The sequence below is a fragment of the Schistocerca nitens genome, chromosome 3 (genome assembly GCF_023898315.1).
Source record: "Schistocerca nitens isolate TAMUIC-IGC-003100 chromosome 3, iqSchNite1.1, whole genome shotgun sequence".
In the NCBI taxonomy this organism is placed as follows: domain Eukaryota; kingdom Metazoa; phylum Arthropoda; class Insecta; order Orthoptera; family Acrididae; genus Schistocerca; species Schistocerca nitens.
In genome coordinates, this window is record NC_064616.1 from 648,568,063 (window position 1) to 648,587,304 (window position 19,242).

General features: G+C 39.8%; 1 protein-coding gene across 2 annotated transcripts in view; it reads right to left on the bottom strand.

Annotated features, from left to right (window-relative positions):
• Nucleotides 1-19,242, bottom strand: part of LOC126248606 (ankyrin repeat domain-containing protein 16-like) — a 106,786-nt gene that overhangs the window by 26,574 nt on the left and 60,970 nt on the right. The window contains exon 4 of one of the 2 annotated variants that reach the window (XM_049949745.1): nucleotides 7,675-7,845. In XM_049949745.1, the coding sequence (XP_049805702.1) occupies nucleotides 7,675-7,845 (171 nt within the window). Of the gene's footprint in view, nucleotides 1-7,581; nucleotides 7,846-19,242 lie in introns of both variants that reach the window. The other variant, XM_049949744.1, reaches the window with a different exon arrangement.

The following is a 19,242-nucleotide window of genomic DNA, read 5'->3' on the forward strand; positions in this document are numbered from 1 at the left end:
TCTTCTATGATCATCTTGCAGCACTCTGGAGGTAGCCGTACAATGCCACAATGCAGAGATGGTCACATAGCAGTCTTCACGTGGGGGTGTAATGCATTGGTGACCTTGTCCAACTCGTCTTGTGTACTGACCTGTCTCCCTGTAGCATGTCCACAACCTATGGAAGAAAGATGGAGAGCCATTTGCATCTGCAGCAAAAGAATGGAAAGTTCATCCTGCTTGGCTCAGACAACTCTTGCAATTGATACTGCATTAACATGTCGCATTGCATGTACTTGCACTTGAGTACAACATTCACAAATGACAACTGCAGTCTCCGTACATCATTACAGGTTACTGGGACACCAGTATTCCCTTCCTTCTGCAGGGTCAGAAGTCATCTGGTACTGTAACACAAACACAGCCAATAGATGGCAAATGATTTAAGCTCTTGCATACATTAAAAGTGAAGATCTCAAGCTATGCAATAAGATCACAGATACTGTCTGTATCAAAACAGATTTAACATGCCAGACATTGACGCATGTATTCCCCTAATTCTTTTGAGCTGTACATAAGCCTTCTTGAGTCTTCAAATTAATTCTAAACTAAAACCCCAAAACCCACCAATTTTGCACTGACCTTGGTAAAACTTGAGTCACAGTGCTGATGTACCTCAATGGGATTTTTATATTCTGAATAAATGCCGATAGTTTTCTGAGACTCTAGAGGACTCGAATCACTACACTCCAAGTCAGTTGGTAGCAGTTAAGTTTTATGGTAACAGTATCCCTACGCAAACAATAAATAGCATGCCAAATCAATTATAAACAATTACATAAGGTATAAAGTAAAAACAGAAAGAACTGTTACATATATTGTAAACAATAATCTACTGGATGCTATTCAATCTGTGTATTGAGCAAGCAGTAAAGGAAACAAAAGAAAAGTTCAGAGTAGTTATTAAAATCCATGGAGAAGAAATAAAAACTTTGAGGTTCGCCGATGACATTGTAATTCTGTCAGAGACAGCAAAGGACTTGGAAGAGCAGTTGAACGGAATGGACAGTGTCTTGAAAGGAGGGTATAAGATGAACATCAACAAAAGCAAAACGAGGATAATGGAATGTAGTCAAATTAAGTCGGGTGATGCTGAGCGAATTAGATTAGGAAATGAGTTTTGCTATTTGGGGAGCAAAATAACTGGTGATGGTCGAAGTAGAGAGGATATAAAATGTAGACTGGCAATGGCAAGGAAAGCATTTCTGAAGAAGAGAAATTTGTTAACATCAAGTATAGATTTAAGTGTCGGGAAGTCGTTTCTGAAAGTATTTGTATGGAGCGTAGCCATGTATGGAAGTGAAACATGGACGATAAATAGTTTAGACAAGAAGAGAATAGAAGCTTTCAAAATGTGCTGCTACAGATGAATGCTGAAGATTGGGTGGGTAGATCACATAACTAATGAGGAGGTATTGAATAGAATTGGGGAGAAGAGGAGTTTGTGGCACAACTTGACTAGAAGAAGGGATCGGTTGGTAGGACATGTTCTGAGGCATCAAGGGATCACCAATTTAGTGCTGGAGGGCAGCGTGGAGGGTAAAAATCGTAGAGGGACGCCAAGATATGAATACACTAAGCAGATTCAGAAGGCTGTAGGCTGCAGTAGGTACTGGGAGATGAAGAAGCTTGCACAGGATAGAGTAGCATGAAGAGCTGCATCAAACCAGTCTCAGGACTGAAGACCACAACAACAACAACATCTGAAAATGTAACTGATGCAATAAACAAGTGCCTGACACTTCTGTTATTTGTATTCCCCTGCACGTTTGAACCTTGTCAGATCTCTGATGGAACTGTAGTACGCAATGTTTTTATACTTGCCCAGGAAAGAGTGTTTCCCAATGTGTAGAGAAGGTTCACAGCTACAACACTGTTGCCCCTACAATGAGCAACCTGAGAGTAAACATGTGAACAACAATGAAAGGAAGACAAATAATAGAGACGGCACAGCAGAATAATAAGCCCTAAGAGTAAACCAAGATCGAAAGCCTAAGATAAAGCGAATTCACAACCACGATAACAATGTGTTGTGAGATTATTACAATAGCCCAGAGAAATTGAGACTGACTGCAGAGCCACTCACTGCTGTCTTTAAAGGGCAGCCACAGGTGCTGACAGACTGGCAAGGAGGGCTAGTCCTCACAGTGGTGTTTGCAGCAGCAAAACTAGCACGCCATCTAGCAAATTTGTCAAGTTACTCCCGTGATGTGGGGCCTCATTCTTCAAATGTTCTCCCGCTAAGTGGACTTGGTGCTGAGAACTCACCTAATTGTTTCTTCAGTTCAACCTGGAATTTGTCCCAGCTATTGAACTTCTCTTCATTGCTCTTCAACTGCTGCTGGACTGTACCATTCAAGTAAAGGTACAAATCACGTCATTCCACCTCTTGTATTTGGTGTCTCAGTTGAATGCTTTCATCCCTTTCATTAGGTCCTCACCAGTGTCTCCAGAAAATGCTGATGGATGCATGATGTACAGCTGACATAATACTCATTTGGAATCCACTAATCTCCTGAATATACAGGCCTTGGGAACAATCTACTGCTTGTGTTTCAGTTCCTGGCCATGTAGAAAACAGATTTTATGTTGCTTTGTTGGAGCAGTGATGTTGAGATTTTGAACTACACGGTACATGCACCAAAAAATATCAAGTCATAACCTCATCCAAGTCAAAAGTCTAAAGCAGGGTCATCAATGAAGTTCTCCACTGAAAGCACATTTAGTACTGATACCAACATACTGACAGAACAGAACTACATCCTGGATGGAAGGTGCTGTTATTTATACAAACACTGAATATTCCACAATACGCAAATATTATGAACATAAGAGATTTTGAGAACATTCTAGAAATGATAAATACTAAATAACAAATATTTGCTGGTGACTGGAGTTGCAGCACGTCAGCCAATGATGCAGCACAGCTCATTACAGTATCGTTGGTTCAAAGAATTTCTGTCCACATCTAACCATTTCCACAATACCCTATGTTGTGAAGGGCAGTCGAGAGGCATAGTCAACATTATAGCTCTTTTCTTTTTTTTTAAAATGCAGCCAAGTCACGTGGACACTTGCATTTCATGGGTTATTGAGATCGTGGTACACAGCCCTTTTGATTAAGACTTCCGTTTGCATGTGCAGTCTGGTACGAAGGGCCAGTCAGTTACTTTACCCATATTTTAAATCACTTTCACATTTAGTAATTCCTGGTGGTGACTTTGAAGCACACTATTCTTCATGCTAGCTGGTGGCAACTGGAATCATCTAGGTAAACATCAGAGTACACAAGCTTGCCGTACACGCTATGCCTCACCTTTTCATTCAACAAAAACATTCAAACATGTGAGTTGTTCATTTATTTCACAAACCATAATGAATTTGATGTCAGGACACAGAGAGTGACTCAAATACTGTTTGGATTCAAAGGTCATTTTGCCACATCCCACAAATATTGTTAAAAAATCTTAAGAAATAAATCAGTTTTAAGTGCTGCAAGTCAAGAGCTATAAACAGACTGAAAACCACTTGTAACAGGGAAATACATGTCCACATCATTCACTTGTTTGTAGTAACATCTACTGAACAGACAGAAGGTAGTTGGTAGCTCTTGTTTGAAGAGTTAAGCTATAAGCTAATCAAACTTGTCACTGATGAGCTGGAGTTAGTCTTCAGTACGTACTTTAGTGAAAAATTACATTATAGAAGGTAACAGAACTATCAGCATTTTGAAAGTGTAATTCTTGCAGACAAGTCAGTGGAGTTCTGTAAATGGTATTCACAGTGCTTGACACACGGACTGAGAAGAGTTTTGATGTATTTTAGAGGTAGTAAATAAGTAACCTCAGTAGTTCATAATGGGATTGGCACATCTGCAATCTTGAAGAGGCCACATTATCTTGGTCAAACTATTCCATGAGATTGAATTCTTCTTATAATCTTCTAAAGTGATTCAAAACTGTTGCAAAAAGCTATAGTTTTTCTGAACATTCATTGTGTAGGATCAACAATGTGTTTGGTATAGGTGCTATTATCTAGAAAGGCACTGGTTCTTCCTCACTGTGTTCATCTTGCTAGCTGTGAATAGGAGAGGCTATAAGATATGTTGATCAGTAACTGTCCTGGAGGTCTTCTCATATTTTAGCTTGGTAGCCAGTTGTTATCAATATCAGTGCAAGAACCCACACTATTTTAAGTTCTAGGAGTGTTGGAGAGACAGATATTCACAAAATTTTGACAAAACAGTCTACAAATACGGAAGATTATGTCATGATTTTTGTGTGGTAGTATTTCAACACATGTTTACAGGTGATAATGTGTTACCCAACAGCTGGTTTATTTCACTGCAGAAGTCTGGTGTAGTAACAGCATTTTTGAAAACTTCCTCACATCCTTTGTATCATGTGTTTGAGACTTTTCTTTTCACTCTAGGACCTGTGACATACTTGCTCCAACTCTTCACGGAGGCCATCACTAAACTCCTCATGCAGATGCAGTCACCCACATTCTATGGTTAACAGTAAGTATTATCAGTAAACATAGGGTGTGGAGAAAGGCTGCCCCATATCCAGTGGGTGCCAATCTGTTTGTGAAATAGTTTGAGGAGACAGCACTGAACTTGTCACAAGTGAAACCAATCCATTTCTTTAAATATGTTAATGGCACCTTTATGGCATACTAATGCAGGCCTGTGGAACTGGAAACTACTTCTGCATAATCTGAGCTCAGTACTTCCAAATGCCAAATTCATGATGAACCATGAAAAGGATGGATAACCCCACTTCTGTACATTCTGTTGTTTTTTTATTTGTTTCCCTGTCAGATCCCAATATGAATATGTAATCCATAAAGAAAGCGAAGCTTGTTGAAAGCGGAACACTGAATGAAAGCCAACAACTAGAACAAGGAACTTCAAGCACAACATAGTGTCAAAACCCAATGAGCAGAATGGTATGAGTGATATTAGCTCATGCAATGGACTGTACTAGAATGAATCATGGCTTGCTGCCTGGTTCCATTGGCATGAGTGGTGTGGCCCATGTGACATGCTGTGCATGCTCCTGGTGGTGACCGACAACTGTGAGTGGCCCATGTGACATGCTGTGCATGCTACTGGTGGTGATCGACAACTGTGAGTGGCCCATGTGACATGCTGTGCATGCTCCTGGTGGTGATCGACAACTGTAAGCTGTAGCAAAGCACGAAGGAGCCGGAGAATGAAATCAAGAGTTTGTAGTCAGTCAACAGATGGAATTTGCTGTCATACAAACACTCATGAAATTTATTGATCTCATAAATGATTGTCAGAGCCTGCTTGTCAATTTCTAAATGGTGGAGGTGTGCTGCAGTTAATGTTTTACAGGTGAAGGCAACTGGCCACTCAGAATCCTCTGACAACTTATTGGACAAAACTCCCATTATTCTGTACTGAGACACATCTGTCATGAGTGGCAACAGCGGACCCAATGTATATCAAATCCGACATGGCGCCATCTTGGGACCTTTCTTAAGGTGCTGAAAAGCCTGTTGATGGGCAGCCAACCATACTCATTTGATGTCGTCCTTGTGCAGCTGATCTATGGAGCATAAAATTTTCACTAGCCATGGAATAAACTTGGGATAGTACACAATCAAGACATGAAGAGAATAGAGGCTTTTGAAATGTGGTACTACAGAAGAATGCTGAAGATTAGAGGGGTAGATTGCGTGTTATCTTTCTTGCATCACTCTGAGAACCAAGGCTTTAAATTTGCATGTATGTCACCTGTTCATTGCAGTTTGCCTTGAAAATGGTGGGGTGTTCTCCCGCCGAAATATCGGCGGTCGCTGAAAGTGTTACCTGGCTGAATTCCCGGAAGTTATTCGAAAATTGTGTCACTTGTGCACTCACATCTGTCAAAGTATTCAAACAGATATTTCTTATAAATATCTGTGGTTATGTTAATGAAATTTCAAGCTATTACTAACATTTTACATAAATGAAATATTTTCATGACTTATTTTTTTAAATTATTGTCTTTTTCATCACATTAAGGTTGTAACAATCACTTTTACAATATATACACACACTCTAAGACAATAAAATAAAATAAAATAAAATAAAAAATGATGCACCATGTAACAATTATCGACACGGCACGGAAATCTGTAGTTGTGATGAACGTGTATAGACAAACAAATGATAACAAGTTCAGAAAATTGGATGATTTATTCAAGAGAAAGAGCTTCCCAACTTGAGCAAGTCAATAATGTGCTGCTCCACCTCTGGCCCTTATGCAAGCCATTATTCGGTTTAGCATTGATTGATCGAGTTGTTGGATGTCCTCCTGAGGGATATTGCACCAAATTCTGTCCAATTGTCATGTCAGATTGTCAAAATCTCATGCTGGTTGGAGGACCCTGCCCAGAATGCCCCAAATATTCTCAATTGGGGAGAGATCTGGTGACCTTGCTGGCTAAAATAGCATTTGACAAGCATGAAGGCATGCAGCAAAATCTCTCATCGTGTATGGGCGGGCGTTACCTTGCTGAAGTGTAAGACCAGGATTGCTTGCTATGAAGGGCAACAAAATATGGCATAAAATATTATCAATGTAGTGCTGTGCTGTGAGGGTGTCGTGGGTGACAACCAAAGGCAGCTTGCTATGAAATGAAATTGTACCCCAAATCATTACTCCTGGTTGCTGGGCCACATGGCAAGCAACAGTCAAGTTGGTATCCCACCACTGTCTGGATCATCTAGAGAAATTTCTTTCACTTGGAATCTCATTGACTGGAATACAATTGTCTTCAGCGAAGAGTTCCACTTCAAATAGAGCCCGGTGACCAGTGAAGGTGTGCCTGGAAATGCCCCAGACAGTGGCGGGATACCATCCTGTCTGTCACTCGCCATATGGTCTGACAACCAGGAGTAGTGGTCTGGGGTGCCATTTCTTTTCATAGCAGGACTCCTTTGGTTGTCATCTGCAACACCCTTACAGCACGGCAGTACATCAACGATATTCTATAACGCATTTTGTTGCTCTTCACAGCAACCTATCCTGGGCTTGCACTTTGGCAAGATAATGCTCAAATGCACACAATGAGTGTTTCCACTTTTGTCTTCGTGATTGCCAAATCCGACCATGGACAGCAAGGGAGCTGGATCTCTCCCCAATTGAAAACATTTGGAGCACTATGGGCAGGGCACTGCAACCCGCTCAGGATTTTGACAATCTAATGCACCACCAATTGGATAGAATTTGGCACTAGATCCCTCAGGAGGACATCCAACAACTCTGTCAGTCAATGCCTTGCCAAATCATGACTTGCATAATAGCCAGAGCTGTACCAACGTGTTGTTGACTTGCACAATTTGAGAAGCTTTTGCTGTTGAATAAATCATTCAACTTGTCTGAAATTGTATTCATTTGCTTGTCTGTACATGTACATCACATCTATTAATTTCTGTGCCACTCAGATAATTTGTGGTGTATTGTTTTATCTGTCTTAGCCCAGCTCAATTTTGCTTGATTTACTTATTACAAACAGCAAAATATATACCCGCAGTATGTAGTATGGTTCGTTGGTTGTTTGTCTTGATTTTCAGTGCATCAATATCAACAGATGCTAGAAGCTTTATTTTGTTTTCATCACCTAAACGCACAGCAAGATTGACTGGTGTCCATCCATCTTTGTTCTGAGCTTTTGTCTTTGCCCCAAATCTGAGAAGCAAACTGACAATATCACAAGATGATGTGCCAGAATTAGCACAAGCAAGCATAAGTGGGGTCCATTCGCCTCGTTTCACAGCATCCACAGTTACACCTGAAAATAATTAACAAAATTTTATTGCAGATTTTCAGCTCAGAAAAAAGAATTTAATGCATCAGTTTTGTAATAGCGATATCAGCAGCTGGAGTGCTTGGATTGTGCAAAGCAATTAGTTTACTTACTTTACTACAAATTTCTGAATGGACATGAATGTTTGTTACCTTTTGTGTTTGTAAATTAGTACTTTGTTCTTGTTTTCTTTGGTTTTCTGATTGTGTACATGAGTTAGGCTGGAATGTAAGAATTTTGTAGTGTAGTTTTCACTCACCTATAAGTGCCACTGTCACCTGATTTGAATAGATGAAAACTTATCTCAGTAGGCTTTCGGCGGCTTTCTCAGGAAGGAAGATTAAGAGCACCACTTATGCCAGCCAGAATACTTGGTTTGTGCAAAACATTTAGTTAATAGACAGAAACAGTAGTCATGTCAAGTAGAAACATGGCCGTAGTATGACCGTTGGAGGGTCATCTCATCCAAGATGTGAAGGAGGCTCAATCAGATGGGATTCATACTGGATCAGCTAACAACAAGTAATGATACTTGTCACCATCAATAATACCAGTTATATGGTTAAACTGTAGAATACCACTTAATAGGTCAGATACACTTTACACTGAGAACGAAGCCACTTGGGTAGCTGTGCATGTGTTGCTTCCACATGATGGTTGCTTTTTCAGATCAGAACTACTATTATATCAGACCAATATGTAATTAGGTGTAGAGGTGCAGTAACAAACAGAGCAACAAGCAAGTCATCTGAATTTATTATAGAGATGAATACAGATCCTCGAATATCAGAACAAGTAAATGTAATATTATACAACTGAAAAAGCATTCAGAGAAAGATGTCAGAATTACTTTCACTAATTAATGGTAGCAAATCAAATTTAATACTTTGAATAGGAAGGTAGCTAAAATCAGAAACAATCAGTAGCAATCACAAGTACATGCAGGATACCAATGGTGACGATATATTTCTAGATAAATAAAATGACGAAGTGTCAAAGGTGGGCCATAAGTAGTCTTTTGGTGTTACTATCACAAATGCACAGCAATCATCATCATGTGTGTGGAATTTTTCGATAGAAATTATGAAAGTTTCATATGTGAATGGCCTTCTCATGCCATAGAGATAGTGGGAGTTTTTAGTAAGTAAATAATGTGGTTCACACAGTCCTAAACACTGTCACAATACTGCAAAATAGTTCACTTCACAAAATGCAGAAAAGTAGTATTCTATGATTACAACATCAAAGAGTCACAATTGGAATCTGTCAACTCATTCATTGGAGATGCCACATGAATAAACTTCAGTTAATTTGTAAGATACTGGGAAAATATTGTAGGATACAGTCTACTTACAAAACACTTGTGCGTCTCATCCTAGAATACTGCTCAAGTGTATGGCACCCATACCACACAGGACTAACCAACGATACTGAATATATACAAAGAAGGACGATGTGAATTATCATCAATTTCTTTTACTCATTCAAGAGTATCACAGAAACACTGAAAAACCTGAATTGGCAGAGGCTTGTAATTATGTGTGAACTATTGTGTGAAAGCCTACTTACAAAGTTCCAAGAGCCGTAATTATTAGGTAAATAATCTAGGAATATATTACAGCCTGTTACATGCTGCTCCAGTAGGGACTGCAAAGACAAGATTAGACTAATTACAGCATGCACAGAGACATTTAAACAGTCATTCTTGCCATGTTTCATTTGCAAATGAAATACGAAGAAGCCAAAATATGTGGTAAAATGGGAAGTACCCTGTCCTATACAGTTCATAATAGTTTTCAGTGTAGAGATATTGATGTAGATTCAAACATAGAATGTTGGACGTACAATGCCCAGTTTGCCTTGCTGAACATATTGTTGCTAATTTATTTCAGACACCACTCTGTCTAATAGTTATATCCACTAAGGGAACTAGTCATTGGGGTGCAGATCATTGATCACTCCCTACTGAGGAGTGTCTGTGAGGGCCGGAAAGCACATTGAGTAATCAACATTGGAGAACCACATCGTAGCAATTATAAAGTGTTGGTGCTGTGCCCCATTTTTAAATAAAATAACTCATGTTTTCCAAAAGCATGAAGCTCTCTCCAGCTCAACTCGTGGGTTAGCTTGTTGCAGAGACCCATCACACATAACCAGTGAATCCCCAATTCTTTAAAGAATCGTACTTTCTAAAATACGTAAAAAAAAGTTTGATTATTTTACAAATGAATTAGTGTGTTAAATATTCGACGTTAAGGATGTAAGCGACAAAAAGTTTGAAAAGGTCTGAAATTATGCTTAAAGTTTGTCAGAAATTGCTACATGCTCTCATTGTGAAACACTGAATGAACACAATCTGGGTAATTTGTGCTGCATTTTAAGCAAGAGCTAGTATTTCATGCCTCTCAATGTTTATGATGTCATATCTCATGAAGTATGTGTTGTACAATTATATATTTTGCATGTACATTCAGTGGTATATGTGGATCCTGTCTGCAAACTGTGTTTTGAATAGTCAGTAGTAAAAAGTAATAAATTAAAAAATCATGTCTGATGCTTAAGTTTTACTGCACGCACAGTGAAAATGTAGTAAGTGATAAACTTGATTCCTTCCATCTTTCTTGGGGGTGTCAGAGTGAAAAGGTTTTTTAAAGATTTGAAATCATATGTGAAGTTTGTTGAAAGTCACTAAGTGTTCTCATTCTCAAATACTGGATAAATAAAGTCCAGGTATCTGCAAGCTGTCAGTTATGTGCTTCAATATAACAGTTTCTGACTGTAATGCTTGTCTTCTTGTGTTCAACTTTTAACACAAGAATATACCTTTTAATGAGTAGAATATAACAACATTTTAATTTCTTAAATTTTGTCAGTAGACGGCCAAAAGCTATAACTGTGAGAGTCTTTTTGTTGTGCCTACCTGCGACTCAGCATGTCCACTATATAGTGAGTAGCAACCTATCTTTTGTTTGACCACATGAAAGGAAAATTTATTTCCAATTCACGTAAATTGGATTTACTTTATTTCTGTGCTACTTTCCCTTGACTGGGCACACAAATCAGTATAATTTTAATCTAAGAAGTACTCAAATACAGTGTGCCTATCAGGTTAAACCACAGATCAACTGCCGCAGTCTCGAGCAGACAACCCTGTTTTGCATGCAAAATTAAGAGTTCTGCCTGGCAAGTTGCATGTAACAATAAGCGGCTTTAAATTACTTCATTTTTAGTTGATATGCTGGAATGTCTGCTTAGAATAAACATATAGAAAATAGTTTACTTAGAAAAATAAAAATGGACATAAATAAACTAAGATTGACTGGTATTCAGAAACAACACATTTTATTGTTTTCCACTGAACATAGTTCTTCCCAAATGAATTAGCCTTGATATGTGCTTGTTATTCAAAATCATTAATGTTTTGCTGGAAAAAAAAAAGAAAAATGCAAAGATGAACACAAAAGTTTCTGCTACATGGTCAGCAAAGACCATGTGTGTGGCTTGGTGGCTCAGTGGTAAAGTGTCAGGCGAGAGTTCCAAAGACGTTTGGTTTGATACTCAGGCAGTCCTTGGATTATGAGCTCTCATTTTTCACTTCTTTCATCACTGGCAATCTTCGTTGTTGTTAAAAATGACAAGTTCACCATGGTTCAGAATCTACATTAAATTATAGGTCCTCCTATAAATGGCTCGGTAAGTCAAGATCAGAGGAAGGAAACAACATACCACCTCTAATGGAACTGTGCCTAGTAAAGCACTGTAGTATTCAAAACCTTCAGGTAGACGACAGCAAACACTGTACAGCTTTTTATTTTGATACTGACTACCAACCAGGCTGTTCATCAAGATGATGCCCACCGCCAAACTGTTGCCAAGAACAAAGTTGACCACTTTGTGGCAGAACATACAGCTGAGCACAATTTACTCAATTTCAATGGATGTGTCATACAACACAAGCCACCTGGACCCTACCTTCCACCACCAGCTTCTCTGAACTATGCACATGGGAGTATTACAACACATCCTATGCTCCTATAATCGTCATGGCCCCAATCTCTGGTAACCCATCCAACAGTTTCCTTCCTCTGTCCCGTCATCCCCTCCCAATTCACCTCTCCACATCACCTTCAGCGTGTGCCCCTCCCCACTGGTTCTGACAACCATGCATCATGTCCCTGGCCTATCTACCAGCAACCCTCTCTCCCATATTCCTAGCCAGCAAACCGGTTGCCTCCCTCCGAGCTGCTAGCCTCTCACCCTCAACACCTCTCCCTGCCTCCTGTTTCTCTCTCTCACCTTCTATCCACCCCACGAGACACTATCCCCACTAAATCCAGTCCACCTGCCGAAATTGAGCATGTCACTATTCGTCCAGCTGGCACCATGTAGGGGGTATAGGTGTGTGTGTGTGTGTGTGTGTGTGTGTGTGTGTGTGTGTGTGTGTGTGTGTGTGTGTGTGTGTGTGTGTGTTTTCACTCTAGCTTGAAAAAGGATTACTTTGAAACCTAGCAAGCTTGTTTTCTTTTGTGAGTGCCTATTGACAACTTAACACTTCTGATTTTCAGTGCATGGTCTCCTTTAATACAGAGATATTTATAATATTAACTATATCAAGATAATATTTACTATGCCTATTTCCTTCAACAGAGCTGCAGCCCAAACTTGTACTGTTATTCATACCATTAAGTACAGAAGTGAGTCAGCTGTTACTTGAGAGTGCATAGTAAGTTGGGCTGGAATCAGCAACCTACATTTCACTAAAGGAATAATGGGCAACATTACACATTGATATACTGAAGCCAAAAGTGGCAAGGAGGCAGGGAGAGGTGTTGAGGGTGAGAGGCTAGCAGCTCGGAGGGAGGCAACCGGTTTGCTGGCTAGGAATATGGGAGAGAGGGTTGCTGGTAGATAGGCCAGACAAAGCAAATAGGTTTGAATAGGAAACAGTGGTACATGAAGTACTAATTGTACACCTAATATTACCTTTGATGCAGCCGAAGTAAATGTTTTATGCTGTTAACCAGTATTGGTCATCATAAGAACTAAAAAAGAAAAAGAATAAAGTTAAATAAGAAAACCGATAACTTGAATTTCCTCTTTTCAGACAAATATCGCTAAAAAATTCTGAATACAAGTATGCTGGTAACGGGAATGTAAATTAAATTTCGCAAAAAAGGAAAGATAAAACAGTCTTTATAGATTTATGTATCAAGGAATATGTTACCAACAGGTCAAATCTTTTTTTTTCTTCTTGTAAATAAAAGTCCTAAAAGACAAAATCTATGAAAAATCAGTGTCAAAAACAACAGAACCTTTAGCCCTGAAGTAAAGAATAGTGTGATCCCTAAAGGAGTCACTTTTGCATAAATGGACATTGAAAATTTATACATGAATGTACCTATTGAGGAAATATTCGATGCCAAAAACTGGAACCTAGCACATCACAATTACATGAATCAAAGAGAAATTACTGAATTAATGAAAATGTTACAATTTCTTTCCTAAAATTATTTTGTATCTAACAACACACAACAAAAAATGTTTTCCATCACCCAGGTTCCCAGAACTCCTGAAGATAGATGTTACTGTGGATATTGTGTCACAGACACAGTCCCTTTGACTGTTCAGAGATATCACTAAACCCGCCCAAAGATGTAAACAACCATGCATGAGCAGCACCTACTAGACGGAGGAGGTCCGCATTGTTACTTCGTGCCAGGAAGGGCTCTCAGCAAGGGAAGTGTCCAGGCATCTCAGAGTGAACCAAAGTGATGTTGTTCGGACATGGAGGAGATACAGAAACTATCGATGACATGCCTCGTTCAGGCCGCCCAAGGGCTACTACTGCAGTGGATGACCGCTACCTATGGATTATGGTTCGGAGGAACCCTGACAGCAACACCACCATGTTGAAGAATGCTTTTCATGCAGCCACAGGATGTTGTGTTACAACTCAAACTGTGTGCAATAGGCTGCATGATGTGCAACTTTACTCCTGACATTCATGGCGAGGTCCATTTTTGCAACTATGACGCCATGCAGCGTGGTACAGATGGGCCCAACAACATGCTAAATGAACCGCTCGCTATTGGCATCATGTTCTCTTCGCTGATGAGCGTCGCATATGCCTTCCACCAGATAATCGTTAGAGACCTGTTTGGAGGCAACCAGGTCAGGCTGAACAACTTAAGACACACTGTCCAGCGAGTGCAGCAAGGTGGAGGTTCCCTGTTGTTTTGGGGTGGCATTATGTGGGGCCGACGTACGCCGCTGGTGGTCATGGAAGGCGCCATAATGGCTGTACGATACGTGAATGCCATTCTCCGGCCGATAGTGCAAGCATATCTGTAGCATATTGGCGAGGCATTTGTCTTAATGGACGACAATTTGTGCTCCAATCATGCACATCTTGTGACTGACTTCCTTCAGGATAATGACATTGCTCGACTAGAGTGGCCAGCATGTTCTCCAGACATGAACCCTATCGGACATGCCTGGGATAGATTGAAAAGGGCTGTTTATGGATGACATGACCCACCAACCACTCTGAGGGACCTAAGTTGAATTGCTGTTAATAAGTGGGGCAATCTGAACCAACAGTGCCTTGATGAACTTGTTGATAGTATGCCACAATGAATACAGGCATGCATCAATGCAAGAGGACGTGCTACTTGGTATTAGAAGTACTGGTGTGTACAGCAATCTGGACAACCACCTCTGAAGGTCTTGCTGTATGGTGGTACAATACACAATGTGTGGTTTTCATGAGCAATAAAAAGGGCGGAAATTATGTTTATGTTGATCTCTATTCCAATTTTCTGTACAGGTTTCGGAACTGAGGTGATGCAAAACTTTTTTTGATGTGTTTCGATAATATATTGCCCTGCGTATGGGGAACTGCATAGCTGCAACCTAGTCAAAGATTTTTAACACTCTACAGAATGCATTTTTTAATAACCAATAACGATTTCATGGCTAATACTGTCTACAATAAACGATATGTGGGCTACGCCATTATTCACTATAGAGAAAATAACACACAAATGGAGGAGTTGGGGTTGGATTGTTTGGGGGAAGAGACCAAACAGTGAGGTCATCGGTCTCATTGGATTATGGAAGGACGGGGAAGGAAGTCGGCCGCGCCCTTTCAAAGGAACCATCCCGGTATTTGTCTGGAGCGATTTAGGGAAATCACGGACAACCTAAATCAGGATGGCCGGACGCGGGATTGTACAGTCATCCTGCTGAATGCGAGTCCAGTGCACTAACCACTGCGCCAAATGGAGAGTTAGCAGCCAAATTTAGTGATATGCATCTAAAAATTGTTTACCCAGAATTTAAACTAAATGGTGTAATTAACTTATTGGATTTCACAATCTGTAACACAAATAGAAAGCACAGTTTTTGGATACACAGGAAATTGACTTGAACTGATGCCATTATGAATGCTAATTCTAAACACTCATTGTGGCACAAACATGCATATTTTTAAACCAGGTTTTCTGTCAGCAATGATAACAAACCAGATCTGGAGGTTTTGATATTCAAGAAAATTACTAAGATAAATAACATAGTCAAATAAAATCTGTAAAGAAAAAGTTTGCCATAATGAGGTTCAATAGCAGTATGTCAGACACGATCAAGCGTGTTTTCCACAGGAAAAGAACTATTATCACTTTTAGAACAACCAATAACATGAAAGCTAAGATTTGGCATATTCTTCCTATTGCAACAGAATAATATGAAAGATCCAAGTTTAGAATATGTCATGGACTGTTACAAAAGCTACATTGGCCAGACTGACATATCATTCAACATTTGTTTTACAGATCATTCTTAAGCCAATAACAAAATGACATTGGGTCTGAATATGAAAAAAAGGGGGATATAACATTCCAAATTCTGTATATATTCAACAAGAGCAGGTAGCTAGATGTCCTAGAAGAATTTGGACTTTATACAGTAAAAAGAAATTAACCCAATAAACTTCTCAAAGGATTTTAATATATATGGCGATCTGCTGAGATGAGATATTTACTGTGCCCAGTACGCACTGCCTTCAGGTACCCTGTTGACTGTGGAAAGTGAGCGATTGTCACCTGGTACGCTGTGCAGCTGGTACACAAGTGTCACCTGGTGTTCAGATGACAAAGCATTTTTGAGGAATTCGTGTTATTTTCATTCCAAGTATCACAACATGACCATGATCCTGTCACAAAGTAGCACTACATAATTCTGAGTAATTTCTCTATGTTTTTAAAGTTTTGTAAAAGCTTATTTCACTAAAACTTTACCTTGAGGTTTTTTGCATGTATTTTTGACATTACACCTCATCTTTATATACAATTTGCTTTTAAGTTTTATAATAAAAGTCTTTCCATAAATATATCCTCTTATTACAATTTTTTAAATAAAAGGGCATTTTTAATGAAGTCATCAATGTGAACTTCACAAACTCTGTGAAGTTGTGTACCTGTGCATGAGTGGGATAACGGTCTTCATATAAAATTTGCACACTGTGCATTACCCAGTTTGACTAAGCATCACTTGGTGATCATCTTATACTGCATTTGGTCAGTCTATAAGTGTTCCCTTTTTACTTTTCATGTTGTTTGTGAAAATTGTTAATTCTGAATGGTAATTTTTTTTTTCTTTTCTCTTTTTTACATCACTGAAATACGGAAACATTATAAGTATCTTTAGCACATTATGTGCTAGTTCTGTTGTAACAAGTAATAACTGAGCATCACTTTTATTATGTTATGCTACATATTTATTACTAACATGTTCATTTTTGGGTATGCAGTATTTCAATTTTATGTAAATCTTTTTAGCAACTTTACTAAATTGAATGCATAAAGCCATGTATCCACAGGCAAGGAAAACTTGCACATACATCGCCCTCCCCATCATCACCCTCAGAGGCCAGTAAAGTGGCCCACAGATCGTCAATATTACTGTGCAATATTTCTCCATGTTTTGCATTCATGGTGTCCTGCAAGTTACTGAAAGGCTTCTTGTTTATTTTTGTTTTTACTGTGTGTGTGTGTGTTTTGTCATTCTTCAATTCCTAGGTGTGCAATAATACTGACTGTGTGGAGGTTGGTTATGCAATAATACTGAGCACATCAAAAACTTCTGAAATCTGTTGCACTGTCTGGAAATACTGTGTTCTCTGTAGGCAGTACAGACAATATCCTTGCCTGTCTCTCTCACTCTACAGTCTCTGGGCACTTCCATGATTGCTAGTCATAGGTTGGGGAGTTAAGGGACTAAACAGAGGGGACATGAGTCCCTTGGTCAAGAGATGGGTCATCTGGAGTTAGTGACATAAGCCAAAAACGTGATAGAATTATAATGTATGTTGGGGGGGGGGGGGGGCGGGGGGAGGAGAGGGAGGGAGAGAGGGAGGGAGGGAGGGGGGAGAGAGAGAGAGAGAGAGAGAGAGAGAGAGAGAGAGAGAGAGAGAGAGAGAGAGATACCGTATGTTGTCCACTAATGTAGAGGCAAAGAGGCTGGAAGACTATGGTTCAAATACAGAGCCAGAAGTAAGGCACATTCCACCAGGATACGGGCTTTTGTCTGTACGGCTCCACAACTGTAGTGGGGGATGAGTGGAAAGGGGTCAGTACATAAGATAAAACTATGGGTTAATTGAAATAAAATAGGATGGTGGATTTCTTCCAGGAATTAAAGGAGAAGTTGCCATACATCAGTAGTCTCCTTGATAGTGCATAATTTATTACATAGGACAGTGGCCCACCAGCTGTTGTTCCAACTCTGGCTGAGGAGAGATCTTATTTGTACCCACAATCTGCAACTGGGATCATAAAAGTGAAACTTTGGTAAGTAATCACTGCTCTAGCCAAATGATTAGTCAGTTCATTCGCCGGCATACTCACATGACTTGGGGCCCAGAGGAAGACAAGTGAGCAGGCAGTACAAATAAGGTCAGGGAGAAGGTAGTGAATAGCAGACATCACAGGATGACATGAGTAACATCAATCAATAGCCTGGAGCTGCTCATTAAGTCACTACAAATTAAAACATGGTCAACACAGGTCTCTGATAAACCATTGTGCTCTGTTAATGGCTATCAGATTTTCTGCAAAACAATACATGTTCCCAGCAGCAAATGTTGTTCCTGACTGGCTAGAGATCTAAAAGTATATCTTGCCCTATCCATGGTTTTAGAGCCATCAATGTAAATGATGGTGACACCCTGTCACTCTTGAGGAACAGAGAATAACAAACACTGAAAGGTATGGGGGCAACTAAAACTTTAGGTCCATGAAACAGATCGGTTCTAATTTATGGTCTGGGTACTAACCAAGGGGGGGGGGGGGGGGCGCATAACACAAGGAACACCATCTGAGGGAGATGAGCAAAGGTCCTGACAGGGCCTTTAGGTGGACTCCAACTGGTTATCCCATCCAAGGTCAAATGTCTGATGGTCAACACCCTTTGCATGTAAAAAGAATTCAATAAACTTAATGACTAGGAAGTTGTCAGATGATACTTGAGCTAGTGACCAAGAGCTTGTACCACCAGAAATAGAAAAGTAAGATTCCCCACTTTGACAAGGAGACTGTCTACGGGACTAGTTCTGAAGTTGTCAGTGGCCAGTCTTACTCCACGATGATGGGCTGGGTCCAAAAATTTCAAATCTGAGGGTGCCACTGGTCCATAAACCTGGTGACCAAAGTTCTATTGAGCCACAATCAGAGCCTGGTAAATACAGAGGACTGTTGTGTGATCCACACTCGAAGAGGTTTGGGCAAGGAAGCTGAGTATGTTAAAGCTTTCACATGCAGCTAGTCTTCAGTTGATAAGAATAAGTCAGCTATGTCAGCTTTTTATCAAAGAGAAGACCCAAAAATCAGGACTGTGCAACAACATCCAAGTGATGTGTACCCAAGTAGAGTTCTGGGTCAGCATGATCAGTGGTAGGATGACAGAAATGTAGGACTAGTCTTTTCGCAGAAGATAAATGGAAGCTATAATAAAGGGTCCATGCAAGATGTCACATTGGATTAAGGATTCAACAGAGGCTAGAACCAGTGGAGGGCTGAGTGATGTACCAACTGTGAACCTGAAAAAACTGGTGGGATAAAAACTGATCCATAACAATCAGAAGGAAGCCCCCCAAAAGCCCCAATCACGGAGGGCTCGTAAAATGTAAATGTGCCAAGCAGTGTTGTATGCCTTAGTAGGTCACAAAAAGACTGCAATCAGATATTGGTGTTTAGAAAAAATCATGTTGGATTGTTGTTTCCAACCTACACAGATGGTTGGTTTAGATAATCCATACTAGAAATCATGCTTATAGTGGGACAAAATGCCCTGTTATTCAAGAAACCAGCATTACTGTTGATTAAACCA